General features: G+C 47.9%; 2 protein-coding genes across 7 annotated transcripts in view; one reads left to right on the top strand and one right to left on the bottom strand.

Annotated features, from left to right (window-relative positions):
- Positions 1-597: 597 nt before the first annotated feature.
- On the bottom strand, positions 598-8,627 carry LOC133487731 (gonadotropin-releasing hormone II receptor-like). The gene is made up of 3 exons (XM_061794780.1): positions 7,894-8,627; positions 5,097-5,310; positions 598-1,482 (listed from the first exon to the last, which is right to left on the bottom strand). Exons 1-3 carry the CDS (start codon positions 8,380-8,382, stop codon positions 899-901), a joined length of 1,287 nt encoding a protein of 428 aa, XP_061650764.1. The 5' UTR covers positions 8,383-8,627; the 3' UTR covers positions 598-898.
- A 1,364-nt stretch (positions 8,628-9,991) lies between these two features.
- Positions 9,992-15,944, top strand: part of iqgap3 (IQ motif containing GTPase activating protein 3) — a 31,575-nt gene continuing 25,622 nt past the window's right edge. For 2 of the 6 annotated variants that reach the window (XM_061794748.1, XM_061794745.1), the window contains exons 1-4: positions 9,992-10,185; positions 10,976-11,063; positions 11,601-11,757; positions 13,231-13,308. In XM_061794748.1, coding sequence (XP_061650732.1) covers positions 10,149-10,185; positions 10,976-11,063; positions 11,601-11,757; positions 13,231-13,308 — 360 coding nt within the window. In that variant the 5' untranslated portion in view covers positions 9,992-10,148. Of the gene's footprint in view, positions 10,186-10,975; positions 11,064-11,489; positions 11,758-13,230; positions 13,313-15,944 lie in introns of those variants that run through there. The other 4 variants (XM_061794744.1, XM_061794743.1, XM_061794747.1 and 1 more) reach the window with 3 other exon arrangements.

The raw sequence follows: 15,944 nt of genomic DNA, 5'->3' as shown, positions 1-15,944 counted from the left end.
TTAATCCTAAGCGGTGTGTGTGGAGAAAAGCAGGCACTGCTCATCACCTGTCCAATCCAGTCCCAACAGTGAAGCACGGTGGTGGCGGCATCATGCTGTGGGGGTGTTGCAATCGAAGGAAAGACGACCGTCCACCTTCCGACAAGACAATGACCCTAAGCACACAGCTACAATAACGTAGAAGTGGCTTCAGAAGAACTATGTATTATGAACACGATTCCTAAAATATTTTCTTCATGAAAACCTTACAGTGCTCCGTTTTAGCCATTTTAGCCAGCGAGGGACACCTTATAGTCTTAAGGTATAAAGCTTATACAGTGACCCCCTCATATTTCGAACACCGATTAAACATCTCTTTTCTTGGAAAAAACTGGCCCAATAAAATCATACCTGAAATAAAATAAAACAATAAGTTGCTGTTCCCCCCTTTGTTTTATTGCAAAGCAATACAATCAATCAACTTTTATTAAGCTCATATTTCATTAGAAAACACATACAGTCCGGACACATAAAAGGAGCGTACATCAGGAAAACCTTTATATTTAATGACCATCATTAGTTTTTACCCAATTCCCTTCCAAGAAAACAACAAGCATCCAAGAAATGTCACCCGCACTGTCCAGTATGCAGGTATTTATTTCACAGTAACACTGTATACATTTTCGGCTAAAAAGTGACTGAATCGATTTCCAGCCACTGAAACGTTTCATATCGTATCGTTCTAAATTAACCAATATCGTCCTTAAATATGTGTGTGTGTTTAAGTACAATATTATTATTATTAATTATTAAGGGCCTTTCCATGAATTTCACTGGGGAAAGATGCTTTGGCATACGAAAGTTACAAGTTACAAACGTGTTCACGGAACGAATTAAACTGGTATCTCAAGAGACCACTCTATATTGCATGTATGTGTGTGCAGTGTGGAGAGGGCAACACGCCACCTTGAGGACACTTGGGGCAAGACAAGGCAACAGCCTTTTTCCTCCTGTCATCCATCTTGTCATCTTGTCTCTGCTCTTCTTGGACGTCCTCACGCTTCGCCTTCTCCACAAGCCATTGATAGAGTTCCACACTCCGCTTGGAACCCTTTCCGTTCTGGTCCTTCCGGGCGGGGGGGACGGGAAGCCTTCCGTGTCCTTCAGGCCGGTTCTGGGTGCGGGGTCCGTGAAGCCAAAAGTCAGCGGCCGGTTCCCGCCGACTTGAGCGGCAGCAGGCGGCCACGTCGGCCCTGAAGGAAGGCGTATAGAAGCCGTAGATGAGCGGGTCGCAGCAGGTGTTGAGGTTCCCGAACAGGAAGAGGCCATGGTGGACGTACTCGGGTGTGAAGTGGACCACTTCGGGCTGGAACCAGTACCACACCCCCAACAGGTAGTACGGTGTCCAGCACACCACAAAGGACAGTACGATGATCACCGTCATCTTCAGCGTCTTCATCCTGGCCTTGGAGATGCTGTTGCTGCTGCTGCGACGCAGTTCCCCTGAGGATGCGCGGGGCGACACTTTAAACTAGGGCCAGACCAATTATTCAGCTGTACGATTTAATCGGCCCTGGAGGTGGGGCTCGAAGGCGAGCGCCTAGTGGCCGGGCCTGCACCCATGGGGCCCGGCCAGGCACAGACCGAAAGGGTAACGTGGGTCCCTCTTCCCATGAGCTCACCACCTGTGGGAGGGGCAATAGGGTCGGGTGCAGTGTGAGCTGGGCGGTGGCCGAAGGCAGGGACCTTGGCGAGCCGATCCCCGGCTACAGAAGCTGGCTCTAGTGACGTGGAATGTCACCTCTCTGGCAGGGAAGGTGTGCGAGGTTGAGAAGTTCTGACTTGATATAGTCGGGCTCGCCTCCACACAGAGTTTGGACTCTGGTACGAGTCCTCCCGAGAGGGGTTGGACTCTCTTCCACTCTGGAGTTGCCCACGGTGAGAGGCGCCAAGCAGCTGTGGGTATACTTATTTCCCCCCCGGCTTGGTTGACCCCGGTGGACGAGAGGGTAGACTCCCTTCGCCTTCGGGTGGGGTGATGGGTCCTGACTGCTGTTTGTGCCTATGCACCAAACAGCAGTTCAGAGAACCTTAGTCCTTAGAGGGGGTGCTGGACAGCGCTCCCACTGGGGCAATGACAGTGAGACCTGGAAGGGCGTGTTTGGGAGGAATGGCCCCCCTGATCAGAACCCGAGCGGTGTTCTGTTATTGGACTTCTGTGCTCATCACGGATTGTCCATACCGAACACCGTGTTCAAGCATAAGGGTGTCCACACGTGCACTTGGCACCAGGACACTCTAGGTCGCAGTTCGGCGATCGACTTTGTGGTCGTGTCATCGGACTTGCGGCCGCATGTCTTGGACACTTGGGTGAAGAGAGGGGCGGAGCTGTCAACTGATCACCACCTGGTGGTGAGTTGGCTCCGATGGTGGGGGAAGATGCCGGTCCAACCTGGCAGGCCCAAACGTATTGTGAGGGTGTGCTGGGAACGTCTGGCGGAATCCCCTGTCAGAAGGAGTTTCAACTCCCCCCTCCAACAGAACTTTGCTCACGTTTCGGGGGTGACGGTGGACATCGAGTCAGAGTGGACCATGTTCCGCGCCACCATTGCTGAGGCGGCCGACCGGAGCTGTGGCCGTAAGGTGGTCGGTGCCTACCAACGGTGAGGGATGGCGTCAAACTGAAGAAGGAGTCCTATCGGGCTTTTTTTGGCCTGTGGGACTCCTGAGGAAGCTGATGGGTACCGGCTGGCCAAGCGGAATGCAGCTTTGGTGGTCGCTGAAGCAAAAACTCGGGCATGGGAGGAATTCGGTGAGGCCATGGAAAAAGACTTACGGACGGCTTTGAAGAAATTCTGGTCCACCATCCGGTGTCTCAGGAGGGGGAAGCAGTGCACCATCAACACTGTGTATAGTGGGGATGGGGCGCTGCTGACCTTGACTCGTGGGGAGAATACTTCGAAGACCTCCTCAATGCCACCGACACGCCTTCCCATGAGGAAGCAGAGTCTGGGTTCTCTGAGGCGGGCTCTACTATCGCTGGGGTTAAGGTCACCGAGGTGGTTAAAAAGCTCCTTGGTGGCAAGGCCCCAGGGGTGGATGAGATTCGCCCGCAGTTCCTAAAGGCTCTGGATGTTGTGGGAGAGGAGGGTCCGTCGGGAAGTCCATCCATCCATCCATTTTCTGAGCCGCTTCTCCTCACGCGGGCCACGGGCGTGCTGGAGCCTATCCCAGCTATCTTCGGGCGAGAGGCGGGGTACACCCTGAACTGGTCGCCAGCCAATCACAGGGCACATACAAACAAACAACCATTCGCACTCACATTAACACCTACGGGCAATTTAGAGTTGTCAGTTAACCTACCATGCATGTTTTTGGGATGTGGAGTGAGTGGAGTGGGATGTGAACCGGAGTCCCTGGAGAAAACCCACACAGGCACGGGGAGAACATGCAAACTCCACACAGGCGGGGCCAGGGTTTGAACCCCGGACCTCAGAACTATGAGGCAGACGCTCTAACCAGTCGACCACCGGGCCGCCCGTCGGGATGTCGAATCTCAGATTCAGGAGGAGCAGTGTGGTTTTTGTCCTGGCCGTGGAACAGTGGACCAGCTCTACACCCTTGGCAGGGTCCTCGAGGGTGCATGGTACTTCGCCCAACCAGTCTACATGTGTTTTGTGAACTTGGAGAAGGCGTTCGACCGTGTCCCTCGGGGAGTCCTGTGGTGGGTGCTTCGGGAGTATGGGGTACCGAACCCCCTGATACGGGCTGTTCGGTCCCTATACGACCGGTGTCAGAGTTTGGTCCGCATTTCCAGCAGTAAGTCGGACTCGTTTCCGGTGAGGGTTGGACTCCGCTAAGGCTGCCCTTTGTCACCGATTCTGTTCATAACTTTTGTGGACAGAATTTTAAGGCGCAGCTGAGGCGTAGTGGGGGTCCGGTTTGGTGGCCTCAGTATTGCATCTCTGCTTTTTGCAGATGATGTGGTTCTGTTGGCTTCATCAAGCCATGATCTCCGACTCTCACTGGAGCGGTTCGCAGCCGAGTGTGTAGCGGCTGGGATGAGAATCAGCACCTCCAAATCTGAGACCGTGGTCCTCAGTCGGAAAAGGGTGGCATGCCCTCTCCGGGTCGGGGATGAGATCCTGCCCCAAGTGGAGGAGTTCAAGTATATTGGGGTCTTGTTCACAAGTGAGGGAAGAATGGAACAGGAGATCGACAGGCGGATTAGTGCGGCGTCTGCAGTGATGCGGACTTTTTATTGGTCCGTTGTGGTAAAGAAGGAGCTAAGCCGAAAGGTGAAGCTCTCAATTTACCGGTCGATCTACGTTCCTACCCTCACCGATGGTCACGAGCTGTGGGTCGTGACCGAAAGAACAAGATCCCGGATACAAGCGGCCGAAATGAGTTTCCTCCGCAGGGTGTCCGGGCTCTCCCTTAAAAATAGGGTGAGAAGCTCGGTCATCGGGAGCTCAGAGTAGAGCTGCCAACAGTAGCCCTTTTCAAATATTTTTTGCCAATTTTTCCTTACACATTAACACATTATCAGAAAACAACGATAAAGAGACATTCCCCAAAGAAATCTGACGAAATGTACCTATTTTCTCTCCTGTAAACACATTTGAAAGGACAAAGTATTGCAAAACAGTCAAATGTTCTGCCTGTATATCATATCTTTGTTGTTGTAAGTGTTAAGGGACACAAAAATATATATTTTTAATTCATCATATTTTTTGTAATTAATTGGCCAATTAAGCGGCTATTGGAATTTTGTTCTGCCAAGTATCAGAATCAGCATCGGCCTCCAAAAATCCATATTGCTTGGGTCCTACTTTAAACCCAATCGTTTTTCTAGGTGCTTGAATGGAAACAAGTGGAGTCACAGGCACACAACTGGACCTTCTGCCATCTAGTGGAAGAGCATTTCATTGTTCTGCCTGTCACTATATGTCGCTGGCATAGATAGATGAAGAAAGATACAATAGTTTTAGTAAAGAGGTCATGTTTGGACCAATGAGGTGAAACTGGATCAGGAATCACCTAGGCCAAGCACATGCTCAAGAGGCGTCGGTGCTCTTCACGTGTCGTAAGCGTGTTGTCGGTTGAGGCGTGGTTACCTTTGTTCTTCAGGTGCGTGTTGTTGATGTGCAGCATGATGCGGCCATAGCAGCAGCTCATCACCAGCAGGGGGAGCACGTACAAGGTGCTGAAGTGGAACATGTTGTACAACGTTTCCTGCCAGCGGACGCTGAAAGTTGTGTGGGTCGCACACTGGGTGAAGTGAACGCCCACGTCGCCCAAGACGACATCTACCGTGCCGAACACGAACAACTGCAAATGGGAGCATGGCATCGACGTCATTGTGACACCGGGACAACATGAAAACATGACACCATGTACTGACACAGGTATATCCAACAATGCTGCCAATGAGACTTTATGTACCCGTCGGTCTCAGACCGTGTTATCCCAGTTATGTGGTCACAGGAGCGTTGTGCCGCTCATGCACTACGCCATCGCAACAGACCTCACATGTCCACCTCCCACCTAACCTAACCAAACCCTCACTTTCATCCTAAAAAAAACAGCCCTGGACTGGGATCCATCCACCCATCGCCCTCAGGTAGGCGCTACCGATTAATGCAAACTAGAACTAGCAGACATTCCAACAGCTTTTTCCCTCTTGCAATCAACATCTTAAACACCTAACCTACAATTCCATTGCAACATGCTGGCAATTTTTTGTCTTTTTGTCTTGAGTTTGTTGTCACATTTCTGTGGGGCCAATGATATATTAGTCGTGCACTCACTGTAGTCGTCTCGCCACGCTGCACTATTTGCATATCTGTTGTTGACCAATACAGATTAGCATCTGCTCCATTTGCACACTGACTGAGGACTATCTGCAACATTTGCACAATCAACATTGTCCCAGACTATTGTACTACTCGCTTGAAGTCTCGGTGCCCTTTGCACAATGGTCATTGCACCGGACTATTGTAATTTTAGTCATTCGAACTGCTCTAAGTGCTTGAGGACTCTGCATCTTTTGCACAATTGTCAAAAACAAATGTAAAATGTACCGGCATTACCAGATAACTAGCAACCCTTTATTGCTCAGTGACTGTTTTTTGTCAATGTCTTTATGTCTCAAAAGTGTTCTTTGCCAATTGACTGTCTGTTGTCGTAGTAGAGCGGCTCCAATTACCGGAGACAAATTCCTTGTGTGCTTTTTGGACATACTTGGCAAATAAAGATGATTCTGATTGTGATTCTGATTCTGACACGTCCAAACATGAGCTCTATGAGCCCGTTCAATTCGGTATCAGAATCCACCACAGCTCACACACTGCCCTCATCAAAGTTACAAATGACCTCCTCATTGCTGCCGACACTGGCCAATTCAGCTTTCTCATTCTCCTCGATCTGTTCGCAGCTTAAGACACAGTTTCTCACACCATTCTCCTCAACCACCTATCTCTCCACCTGGGGCTCTCTGGCATGGTCCTTGACTGGTTCACAGTTTTACCTCTCTTGGTAGCAACAGTTTATCTCCATTGATGGCTACAACACCACTCCTGACACAGTAAACCATGGTGTTCCTCAAGGCTGTGTGCTTGAACGCCCCACCCCCTCTTCGTCACGGTCTACATGCTCCCACTTGGACAAATTATCCACTACCATGGCCTCAACTTCCACTGCTATTCTGATAACACACAGCTGTACCTCTCCACCAAACCATCCAGTAGACTTAGCTCATGGTAGGGGTCTCCAGGGCACTGCCCCAGAAGGTTGGACCTCTCCTTTTCGATATGCAGTAGATGGCTGTTCCATCTCTCCATCCTTTCACTCCCACATCAAATCCATCACCAAATCTGCCTTTTCCACCTCCGCCCATCACTCTCTGTTTTCGTGGCTGAGACCTAAGTCATGCCTTCATCACATTCTGCCCAGGCTACTGCAACGTAGTCCTGTTCGGGCTACCCAGCAAAGCCCTGAACTGGTACCAGTTCGTCGAAACTCAGCAGCTGGGGTGCTCACCTGCACCAAGCCCTGGCAGCACATCACTCCCACACTTCCATTTCCACTGCCGACTGGTCAAGTCCCTCATCACATGCAAAATCCTGCTCCTCACCTACAAATCCCTCCATTCACTAGCCCCCAGTACCAGTACCTATACCTCTTTCACTCATACACCCCATCCCGGGACCTGAGGTCTTCCAATTCTGGTCTTCTCTCCCCCCTCCCCCCGTATCCGCCTGCGGAACTATTGGCCAGAGCCTTCAGTCTTGCAGACCCCACCCTCTGGATCTCTCTTCCCTCAGACATCCGAGAGGCGCATCGCTGGAGACTTTCAATCAAAACCTCAAAACCCACCTGTTTTACTCAGCTTTTGATGTATAGTGTCCTTTGTTCTGTGTTCTTGTCTGTCTAATTTTTGTTAAATGGCCTTGGGTTCTGTGAAAGGTGCTATATGAATCCATATTATTATTATTATTATGAAAACATCATGATATCTTGAAACCCTGACAAAATGACATGATGGCGTACTCTCTTGTGCGCAACAAGAGTGTTGTTGGGTGGCTGCAGGAAGCCTCTAAGCATAGCTAGCATTCCTCATAGAAACAAAGGGTGGTGTTAGCCCAAGCTAGCAACAGGTGGTCTTTTTCTTTTTCATTAAATTTCCAGAACATTCCAGCATGGATTTACCGCTCACGGCAGCATCTGCTGAACACAAACACACCGATAGAGAATGTTATCGGTGCTTTGGGTGTCACACCAATCGATCACCTGCAAATCATGCCACCCTTGTACCTTCTTGTCCACTGAAGTCTGCAATGTGAACCACCGCATTTCTACTTCATGAGGGTGGCGTTCTCTCGCAGCACAGCGAGTTAGTGTGAAAGCACACACCTGTGGCACGGCGAGCAACAGGCTGAGGCTCCAGGCCAGCGCCAGCATCCGTCTGTTCCTGCACCGGGCGCTCAGCGTGTGCAGCGGCCGCACGATGGCGTGATGGCGGTCCAGGCTGATGACCACCAGCACCGAGGCAGATGCGTACATGGCCAGCAACTTCAGGAAGCTGAGCAGCCTGCAGAGGGCGTCGCCCCCGTGCCACTGCACCGTGACGTTCCATACGGCGTCCAGGGGCATCACCACAAAAGTCATCATCAGGTCCGCCGACGCTAGGCTGACGAAAAGGGGGCGCAGGTGAGAGGCCAAATGACGGCCGCGCCCGCCGCACACGCTGGCCATGAGCGCCAGGTTGGCGGTGGCGGCGGCAGCAAACAGCAACGTCGTCGCTCCCACGCGGAACTGAGCCGCCCCACCGAATGAGGGGGCCTCCCACTGGGACGCATTGGCGGGGGGCCATGCCGACCGTGATGACCGCTCGGCAGACATCCTCAGAGTCTGTGCCACCACACTGACCAGGTCAAAAGATGATGGTGAAAGGTGGAGAAGGAGAGAGAGAGAGAGAGAGAGAGAGAAGGCTCAGCTTAACTTTTGGGCCTGCCTTTTGTCAAGCTCTGCCCTTTTGCCACCTGGCAAACCAGATGGATGATTGACGGGTTGATAGATCAATAGCGAGCTTGCGCACGCACGCACACACACTCACACAAGTATACACACTTAGCACATACACAAAGATATACACGAACACATTCACACACTCAGATTTCAACATGCACACAGTTAGGCACTCACATGCATATACACACACGCACACACACACACTCTGAAACCAGTGAACAAATCGTCTTTTAACTTCCTATGAATTTATTCAGTCTAGTGACGTCAGTGGTGATTTGGTTTCCATGGTAACGTCGAGGAAAGAGGGAAACGAGGTAATAAAAAGTAAATGTTACATAATTCGGTAGAAAAAGAAGTTACGTATGTGTGTATAAACATCAAAAGCGTTTTTTCAACTGTTTCGAAGGGAACATCCATAGATATAAACAATAGGTAGATCCGACACGCCCCTTTTGAGCAATAGCGACGCAGAGTAAGTGGGGGCAAAGTCGTCAGCAAATTCGGTACCTAGCTTCTCGTTTGCCAAAACATTGAACGTGACCCGTAAATTGTTGTCACTCCTCCATATTAAGGAGCGTCTCAAGTCTCTTAAACGTCCATGGTGGAGCCAGGATGGAGCATTGAGGAGCCTCCACGACCTGCTTAAATCGAGGGACGTCTGATGTATACTGCGCGGAAGTCCCATTGCCCCTCGATGTGACGTTTAAAATCGCCGTTGGAGGGCAGGACAGATTTGGCATTGATCAATCACAATTGTTTTTGCATCTGCCAAGTTGTAAAGAGTAACTGTGTTGATTATATTTAACTTTAATATAATCCCAGTTCGTATATAAAGTATAAAGTGGACATTTGTGGTGTAATAATTTAGCCACGCAGACGGTTCATTTGTGACACAGCAATGGCATGACCTCATCTTTAGTAGACGTCTCCATGAAATAACGCCATCGAGGAACGATTGTTTTATTTCTCCCAAGCATTCCTACTTCCTACTGCATTGCTCCTCTGTCAATATCCTAGCTCCTGGATGGAATTTCTGGTTGAAGGAGCTCGGACCTAGGAAGTTCCAAATATAAAAATGAGATGCACCTCGTGTGGCTTGCAAGAAAGCCAAAATAACAAGGATGCCGGCACATTGTGCTGCATATGGTTGTACACAACGCTGTACAATCACAAGGGAACTGGGAATGACTTTTCACAGGTAAAATTATTTTTGCTTTATTTTCAAATGTTTTGTATTTATAGCACATGCTTTGACGTTGCCAGAGAATAAACCTCGTGAAAATCGGTTGAGAAATGAGCAAGTTATGACTTATTTTCAATGTAACTGCATTGCCTTTGTCGTCACGTCGGCCTGTGGATTTATAGCTCTATGGGGCGGCCGGCAAGTTAGCAATGTCCCACAGTGCAACGCGGTGCGGCCAGCCAATAGGAGGTGCTTCTTATATCTCGACCAATCAGAGAGAGGCGCGAGCTTTCAAACCTCAACCGGAAGTGGGCGACTTGAGCAGTTGGCTTTCAGTTGCTCGTTGTCGGTCTGTTCGTCGCGCTCGCTCCATATCGATTTATTTTAACCATTCACTTTATTCCGCTTGTGGGAAATAAAAGTTTGACTTTATTCCGCGTGTGGAGGAGTGAAGATGTCAAACATGGCGGAGTCCACCGCTCAGAGTCACTGTGAGTTACCGAGGTCTTCATCACATACAGTAAACTACGTTATCATTTCTAAGTGTATAATTTATTATTATACTATATCGTTAGCCTGATAGCAGAATTGCCTAGATCATTTTTGAGCTGTATATGTATTTATATTTTGTGACACTTGGAGTACTAAACTAATCATATGCAATATATTCTGTCATGTCATTACTACTTTACTTGGACCGGCTTGTTTAAGATTATTTTAATATATACAAGCAGCTTCCTAAATCATTACTATTATACTAGTCAGGTATGTTCGGAGAATTAGGAGTAGGACCTGATAAGTTGTTTACTTCCTCCTACTCCTTTTAAGCATATACCTTATGCATTCCTTTTATTATTTCCTTGTTTTTTATTTTGCTGTTTTTTTCCATTTGTCACAAGTTTATCTTGTGTTGATTGTTTTGTTTTCTGTATATGTGCAATAAACTTGAGTTAAAAAAAAAAAAAAAAAAAAACATTTTGGGAACAAGAATAAAAAAATTCAACAAACAAGAAAGGGAAAAAAATAATTTTTAGCAAGCACGCTTGTATTTTTTATTGACATTGTGACAGTAAGTTCAAAATGACTTAAGGTAATTATGCTATTATGTTAACGATTTGTACTTTACTTTGTCTATCCCGTGATACCATATTATCAGAACTGTGTCGGTCAGTTGTGTTTTTTTTGTGCGAGATGAAGAAGGACGTGTGAGTGCTTGTTGATTTGTGAAGTGTGTTTGCCGCATGAATAAAAGTTTGTATGCTTGTTGTGTCCTGTGAGCAGATGGCCGTCTGACCGCCGAGCAGATGGACGAGCAGAGGCACCAAAATGTCGCCTATCACTATTTGTGTCGACTGGAGGAGGCAAAAAGGTGGCTTATTTACGTATTATTCATTTTCGCGCTGCCCTACTTGGGTATTAATGTGAAGGGTTACCAGTTTGCTACACACTGATGAAATAACACATTTGCTCAAATGGCCTTAACCAAATTTGAATGATCTAATGGCATTATTTATTGAAAATGACATGTAAACAAAGATGGTTATGTTATTTTTAATGATGGTATTCAGCTATGCGAAGACACTGATCTTTTTAATTACTCCTCAATTATCAACAATGACTTTATAAGGTAGGAAACATGAATAAATATCAATTTGCAAGTGCTCACATTTTTAAAGGATCACTTGTACAATATTCCTAGGAAATCACAATGTCCCATCACTGGTGAGCCCTGCATGGACAACACACACACGCATGCATGCATATTGTAACATGTTGTATATAAACACACTCACAGACAGGCATATTGTAACGTGATGACAAGATGTAACAAGATGACCGCGTCCAATGAGACTTTGATTGCTCGGATCACGAGCTCACACCGGGTCAATGGCGGCCATCCCCACAGGTGGATGGAGGCCTGTCTGGGGGAGGAGCTTCCCGCTCCCACGGAGCTCGAGGAAGCCTTGCGGAACGGCGTCCTTCTCGCCAAACTGGCCCATCGCTTCTCACCCGCCGTCGTTCCTCGCAAGAAGATTTACGACTTGGAGCAGCTGCGCTACCAGGTCGGCATTTCCTTCCTGTCAATCACGTCCGTCTACCGTATTCATCCATAATTGTCAGTAGACCCAAATTGTACTCAAGTTACAGGAGCGTTACTTTAGAATAATATGACTCAAGGCCAAGTCAAAAGTAGCCCTCCAAATAATGACTTGAGTTCAAGTATTCCTAACCCTGAAAAAAGAACACAAATACGAACTGGTGAGTAACTTCTTTTTTTAAATCAAAGCATGAGATCAACTGGAAACAAATCTCCAATGGGAATCTGCAAATACAGATATTGTCCAGCATTATCACTTTAACTGAAACAATAACTTGAATCTTTATAAAATCATATAAAATAGGGAGAATTCCGCCACTGGAATTTTTTTGAAATGAACTTTTTGTTTCCACTAATGAGGCTCAGCAAACACAGATACTTTCCTGTTTTTACAGCTTTCATGAGAATGAGTCCCATTGAAAAGATTTGTCTTCTGAATGAGGCCGCAGAGACTTTTTTGTGCAGCCATGTGACTGGCAGTCTCTGTTTGATTGGTCTAATGCAGTTACATGTCGTTGGATTGGTGAAACACACACGCAAGTCAGACGTTACTCAGACAAACCAAAATAGATTGCACAAGTAATATGAGATGAATGAAAATGAAAGTAGCTCATTGTCACCGAGTAAAAGTACCTTTCCTTAACGATGTCCCTATCACATTTCTTATTCTGGGAACTGAAGTGAGAGTCCACTCTTAATCTTATGGATTAGGAATGGTGGTGACAGCACATGTGTGAATCCGCTAATCTGCAAACAACACTCTTGATTTATGGCCTCTTTAAATGCAACAAGCTTGCTTGTCACAAAATCCTTCACACTTGTTAAACTTCGATTGTAAGTTAAAGTTGTTTGAATAATTGCTCATAATTGCTCACCTGTCTGTCGCTCTTTGACCAGAGAGTTGAGCGAGGCGGCTTCCCAGACTTATTTGCAAGTATCTTTCGGCGTGCCGTTTGAGCAGAACGTAACATCACATGATCGTATTAACGGCTGTGAAAGGATCTTTCTTCATTCAAAACGGTTTTGGTGACAAAGACAACGTGTTATGTTGCAGAGGGAAGTCTGTCTGTGTGTGTGTGTGTGCGTGCGTGCGCGCGTGATTGCGTGACACCCACACTACGTGCGTCTCTTTGAGTGGCTCTGCCGGTACTAAAACTAACCTGTTACTGTTCCAGTTGGCCAGATCATTGTACCTTTAGATTATTTTATCACGTAGTAATCTTTAAAATGTTAGAAAATGGATCATACGGATCTCGAGCAATTGAATATCACGTGATCGGATCGGGACGTCCCTACCTTCTTAACAAAAATACTCAAGTTAAAGTAAAAAAGTATGTTGCATTAAAACGACCCTGACAAGTACAATTTAACCCCCCAAAATTACTTCATGTAGCTCGTTACTAATGTTGCTTATTGATCAATAATATTGCGCTTTCAGGCCGTGGGTGTGGAATTTCGTCACACGGACAACATCAACCACTGGAGGGATGCGCTGATGGCGCTTGGACTGCCACCAGTGAGTAAGCAACTGTTAAAATGACCACAGCAGCACATAGCGAGCGAGCGAGCAACTGCTAAGGCTCCGTTTATGAGATGGTCCCAACGGCCACGGCAGCCGGCTTGGCCCGGTTCAGTCGGCGTCGGCGTCGGTGGGCGCATACTGCCCGGTGCCCACCGCTTAGCTTTAGAGGCGTTGCAGGCGCAGTGATGTGTGTAAGATGGCAGGTACGACATTTCCTTCTCGCCACAGACTGCCGTGAGAACCGAGATGGCGCCTACACGGGCGGACCCCTGTGTAACACGCTCTTTCAACATTAGGGAGTCGACTCCAAACTTTCACAAATCCACAAAGTTTTTTTCTCAGAGTTACTCATCAGTGGAGCGGCTGCACTCTATGGCGCATGGAAGAGGCAAAGACGGCGCCACAAAGGGAAGCGTGCCGGGGTCCAAGTTAAGCTTCGACAGAGAGGATTTCCAACGGCGCTTCCGGCGATTCATCTCGCAAATGTACGCTCTCTACCAGACAAAATGGACAAGCTTCATCTCCTCACGAAGAACAGTAAAGACTTTACACGTTCGGCTGCCCTCTGCTTCACGGAGACTTGGGTTTGTGAACGCGTTCCCGACGGCGCCGTACTGCTGCCTGGCTTCCAACTTCACCGAGTGGACCGCGACACGGAGCTATCGGGGAAAACAAAAGGTGGCGGGATATGCTTCTATAGCAACGGAAAATGGTGTACTGATGTCACGGAGCTCAGCACACACTGCGGCCCGGACTTGGTCGCTCTTTTGGAAGTGTTAGTCATTCTATTCACCACGTAGGTTTCTTTCATTTATACTCGCTGGTGCCCCCCAAACACGTGCAGAATGTGGCTTGGCATTGTCTTGCTGAAATAAGCAGGTGGGTCCATGAAAAAGACGTTGCTTGGATGGCAGCATATGTTTCTCCAAAACCTGGATGTACCTTTCAGCATTAATGGTGCCTTCACAGTTCTGTAAGTTACCCATGCCATTGGCACTAACACAGCCCCATATCATCACAGATGCTGGCTTTTGAACTTTGCGTCCATAACAGTCCGCATGGTTCTTTTCCTCTTTGGCCCGGAGGACACGACGTCCAAAATTTCCAAAAACAATTTGAAATGTGGACTCGTCGGACCACAGAACACTTTTCCACTTTGCGTCGGTCCATCTTAGACGAGCTCGGGCCCAGAGAAGCCGGCGTCGTTTCTGGGTGTTGTTGCTAAATGGCTTTTGCTTTGCATAGTCGAGTTTGAAGTTGCAGTTACGGATGTAGCGCCGAACTGTATTTACTGACATTGGTTTTCTGAAGTGTTCCTGAGCCCATGTGGTGATATCCTTTTCCCATTGATGTCGGTTATGGACCGTAGATGATGAAATCCCTAAATTCTTTGCAATTGCACGTTGAGGAACTTTGTCCTTAAACTGTTGGACTATTTTCTCCCGCACTTGTTCACAAAGAGGTGAACCTCGCCCCATCTTTGCTTGGGAACGACTGAGCAATTCAGGGAAGCTCCTTTTCTCCCCAATCACGGCACCCACCTGCTCCCCATTAGCCTGTTCACCTGTGGGATGTTCCAAACAGGTGTTTGATGAGCATTCCTCAACTTTATCACTCTTTTTTGCCACCCACCTGTCCCAGCTTTTTGGGAACGTGTTGCAGCCATCAAATTCTAAGTTCATGATTATTTGCTCAAAACAATCAAGTTGATCAGTTTGAACATGAAATATCTTGTCTTTGTAGTGTATTCAATGAAACATAGGTTGAACATGATTTGCAAATCATTGTATTCTGTTTTTATTTATGTTTAACACAGCATCCCAACGGCACGACTGGTTACACATCTGCCTCACAGTTACGGGGACGGGGGTTCGACTCCCGGCCCCGCCTGTGTGGAGTTTGGATGTTCTCTCCGTGCCTGGGTGGGTTTTCTCCGGGCACTCCGGTTTCCTCCCACATCCAGAAAACATGCGTGGTAGGTTGATTGAAGACTCTAAATTGCCCGTAGGTGTGAATGCGAGTGGGAGCGGTGGTTTGTTTCTGTGTGCCCTGCGACCGGCTGGCGACCGGTTCAGGGTGTACCCCGCCTCTCGCCCGATGATAGCTGGGATAGGCTCCAGCAGCCCGCGACCCTAGTGAGGAGAAGCGGTAATGAAAACGGATGGATGGACAACTTCCCAACTTCATGTGCAAGCAGCACATTGACTGTCCCGCCAGGGAAAACAACATTCAAGACCACTGCTGTACCACGCGCAACTACTCTTACCGTGCTGGTCCCTGTGCAGCTTTGGGCTATTCTGCTCACTGTTGAATTCACTTAATTCCAACACAAGGGAGCAGACTTAAATGTGTGATTAAAGTGGATCAAAGACGGAACTGATTGGAGTGTCTTTGAAACTTCAACTGGCAGCCTGAATGAAAATACGGACAGTGTCACATCCTATATCAGTTCCTGTAAAGACGTGTGTGTATGCTAACCAAGACATTTTGCATGTTCAATAACAACAAACCGTGGTTCACTGGCAAACTTTGCCAACTTCACAGGCTAAAAAGGACACCTAACGGAGTGGAGACAGATCCCTGTACAGTCGGGCGAGAAATCAACATTGCCAAGAGAAATTATGCAGAAA

This window comes from Phyllopteryx taeniolatus, chromosome 13 (assembly GCF_024500385.1).
Source record: "Phyllopteryx taeniolatus isolate TA_2022b chromosome 13, UOR_Ptae_1.2, whole genome shotgun sequence".
NCBI lineage: Eukaryota > Metazoa > Chordata > Actinopteri > Syngnathiformes > Syngnathidae > Phyllopteryx > Phyllopteryx taeniolatus.
Note: the sequence above shows the minus strand (reverse complement) of the source record. Positions and strands in the feature narration are given on the sequence as shown.

What these genes read in the sequence shown, in the direction of transcription:
- LOC133487731 (XM_061794780.1), bottom strand. Translation starts at nt 8,382, where the DNA reads ATGTCTGCCGAGCGGTCATCACGGTCGGCATGGCCCCCCGCCAATGCG. An exon ending in TGTTGCTCGCCGTGCCACAG is followed by an intron (nt 5,311 to 7,893) that starts GTGTGTGCTTTC and finishes TCCCATTTGCAG; the next exon opens with TTGTTCGTGTTCGGCACGGT. An exon ending in CACGCACCTGAAGAACAAAG is followed by an intron (nt 1,483 to 5,096) that starts GTAACCACGCCT and finishes GCGCATCCTCAG; the next exon opens with GGGAACTGCGTCGCAGCAGC.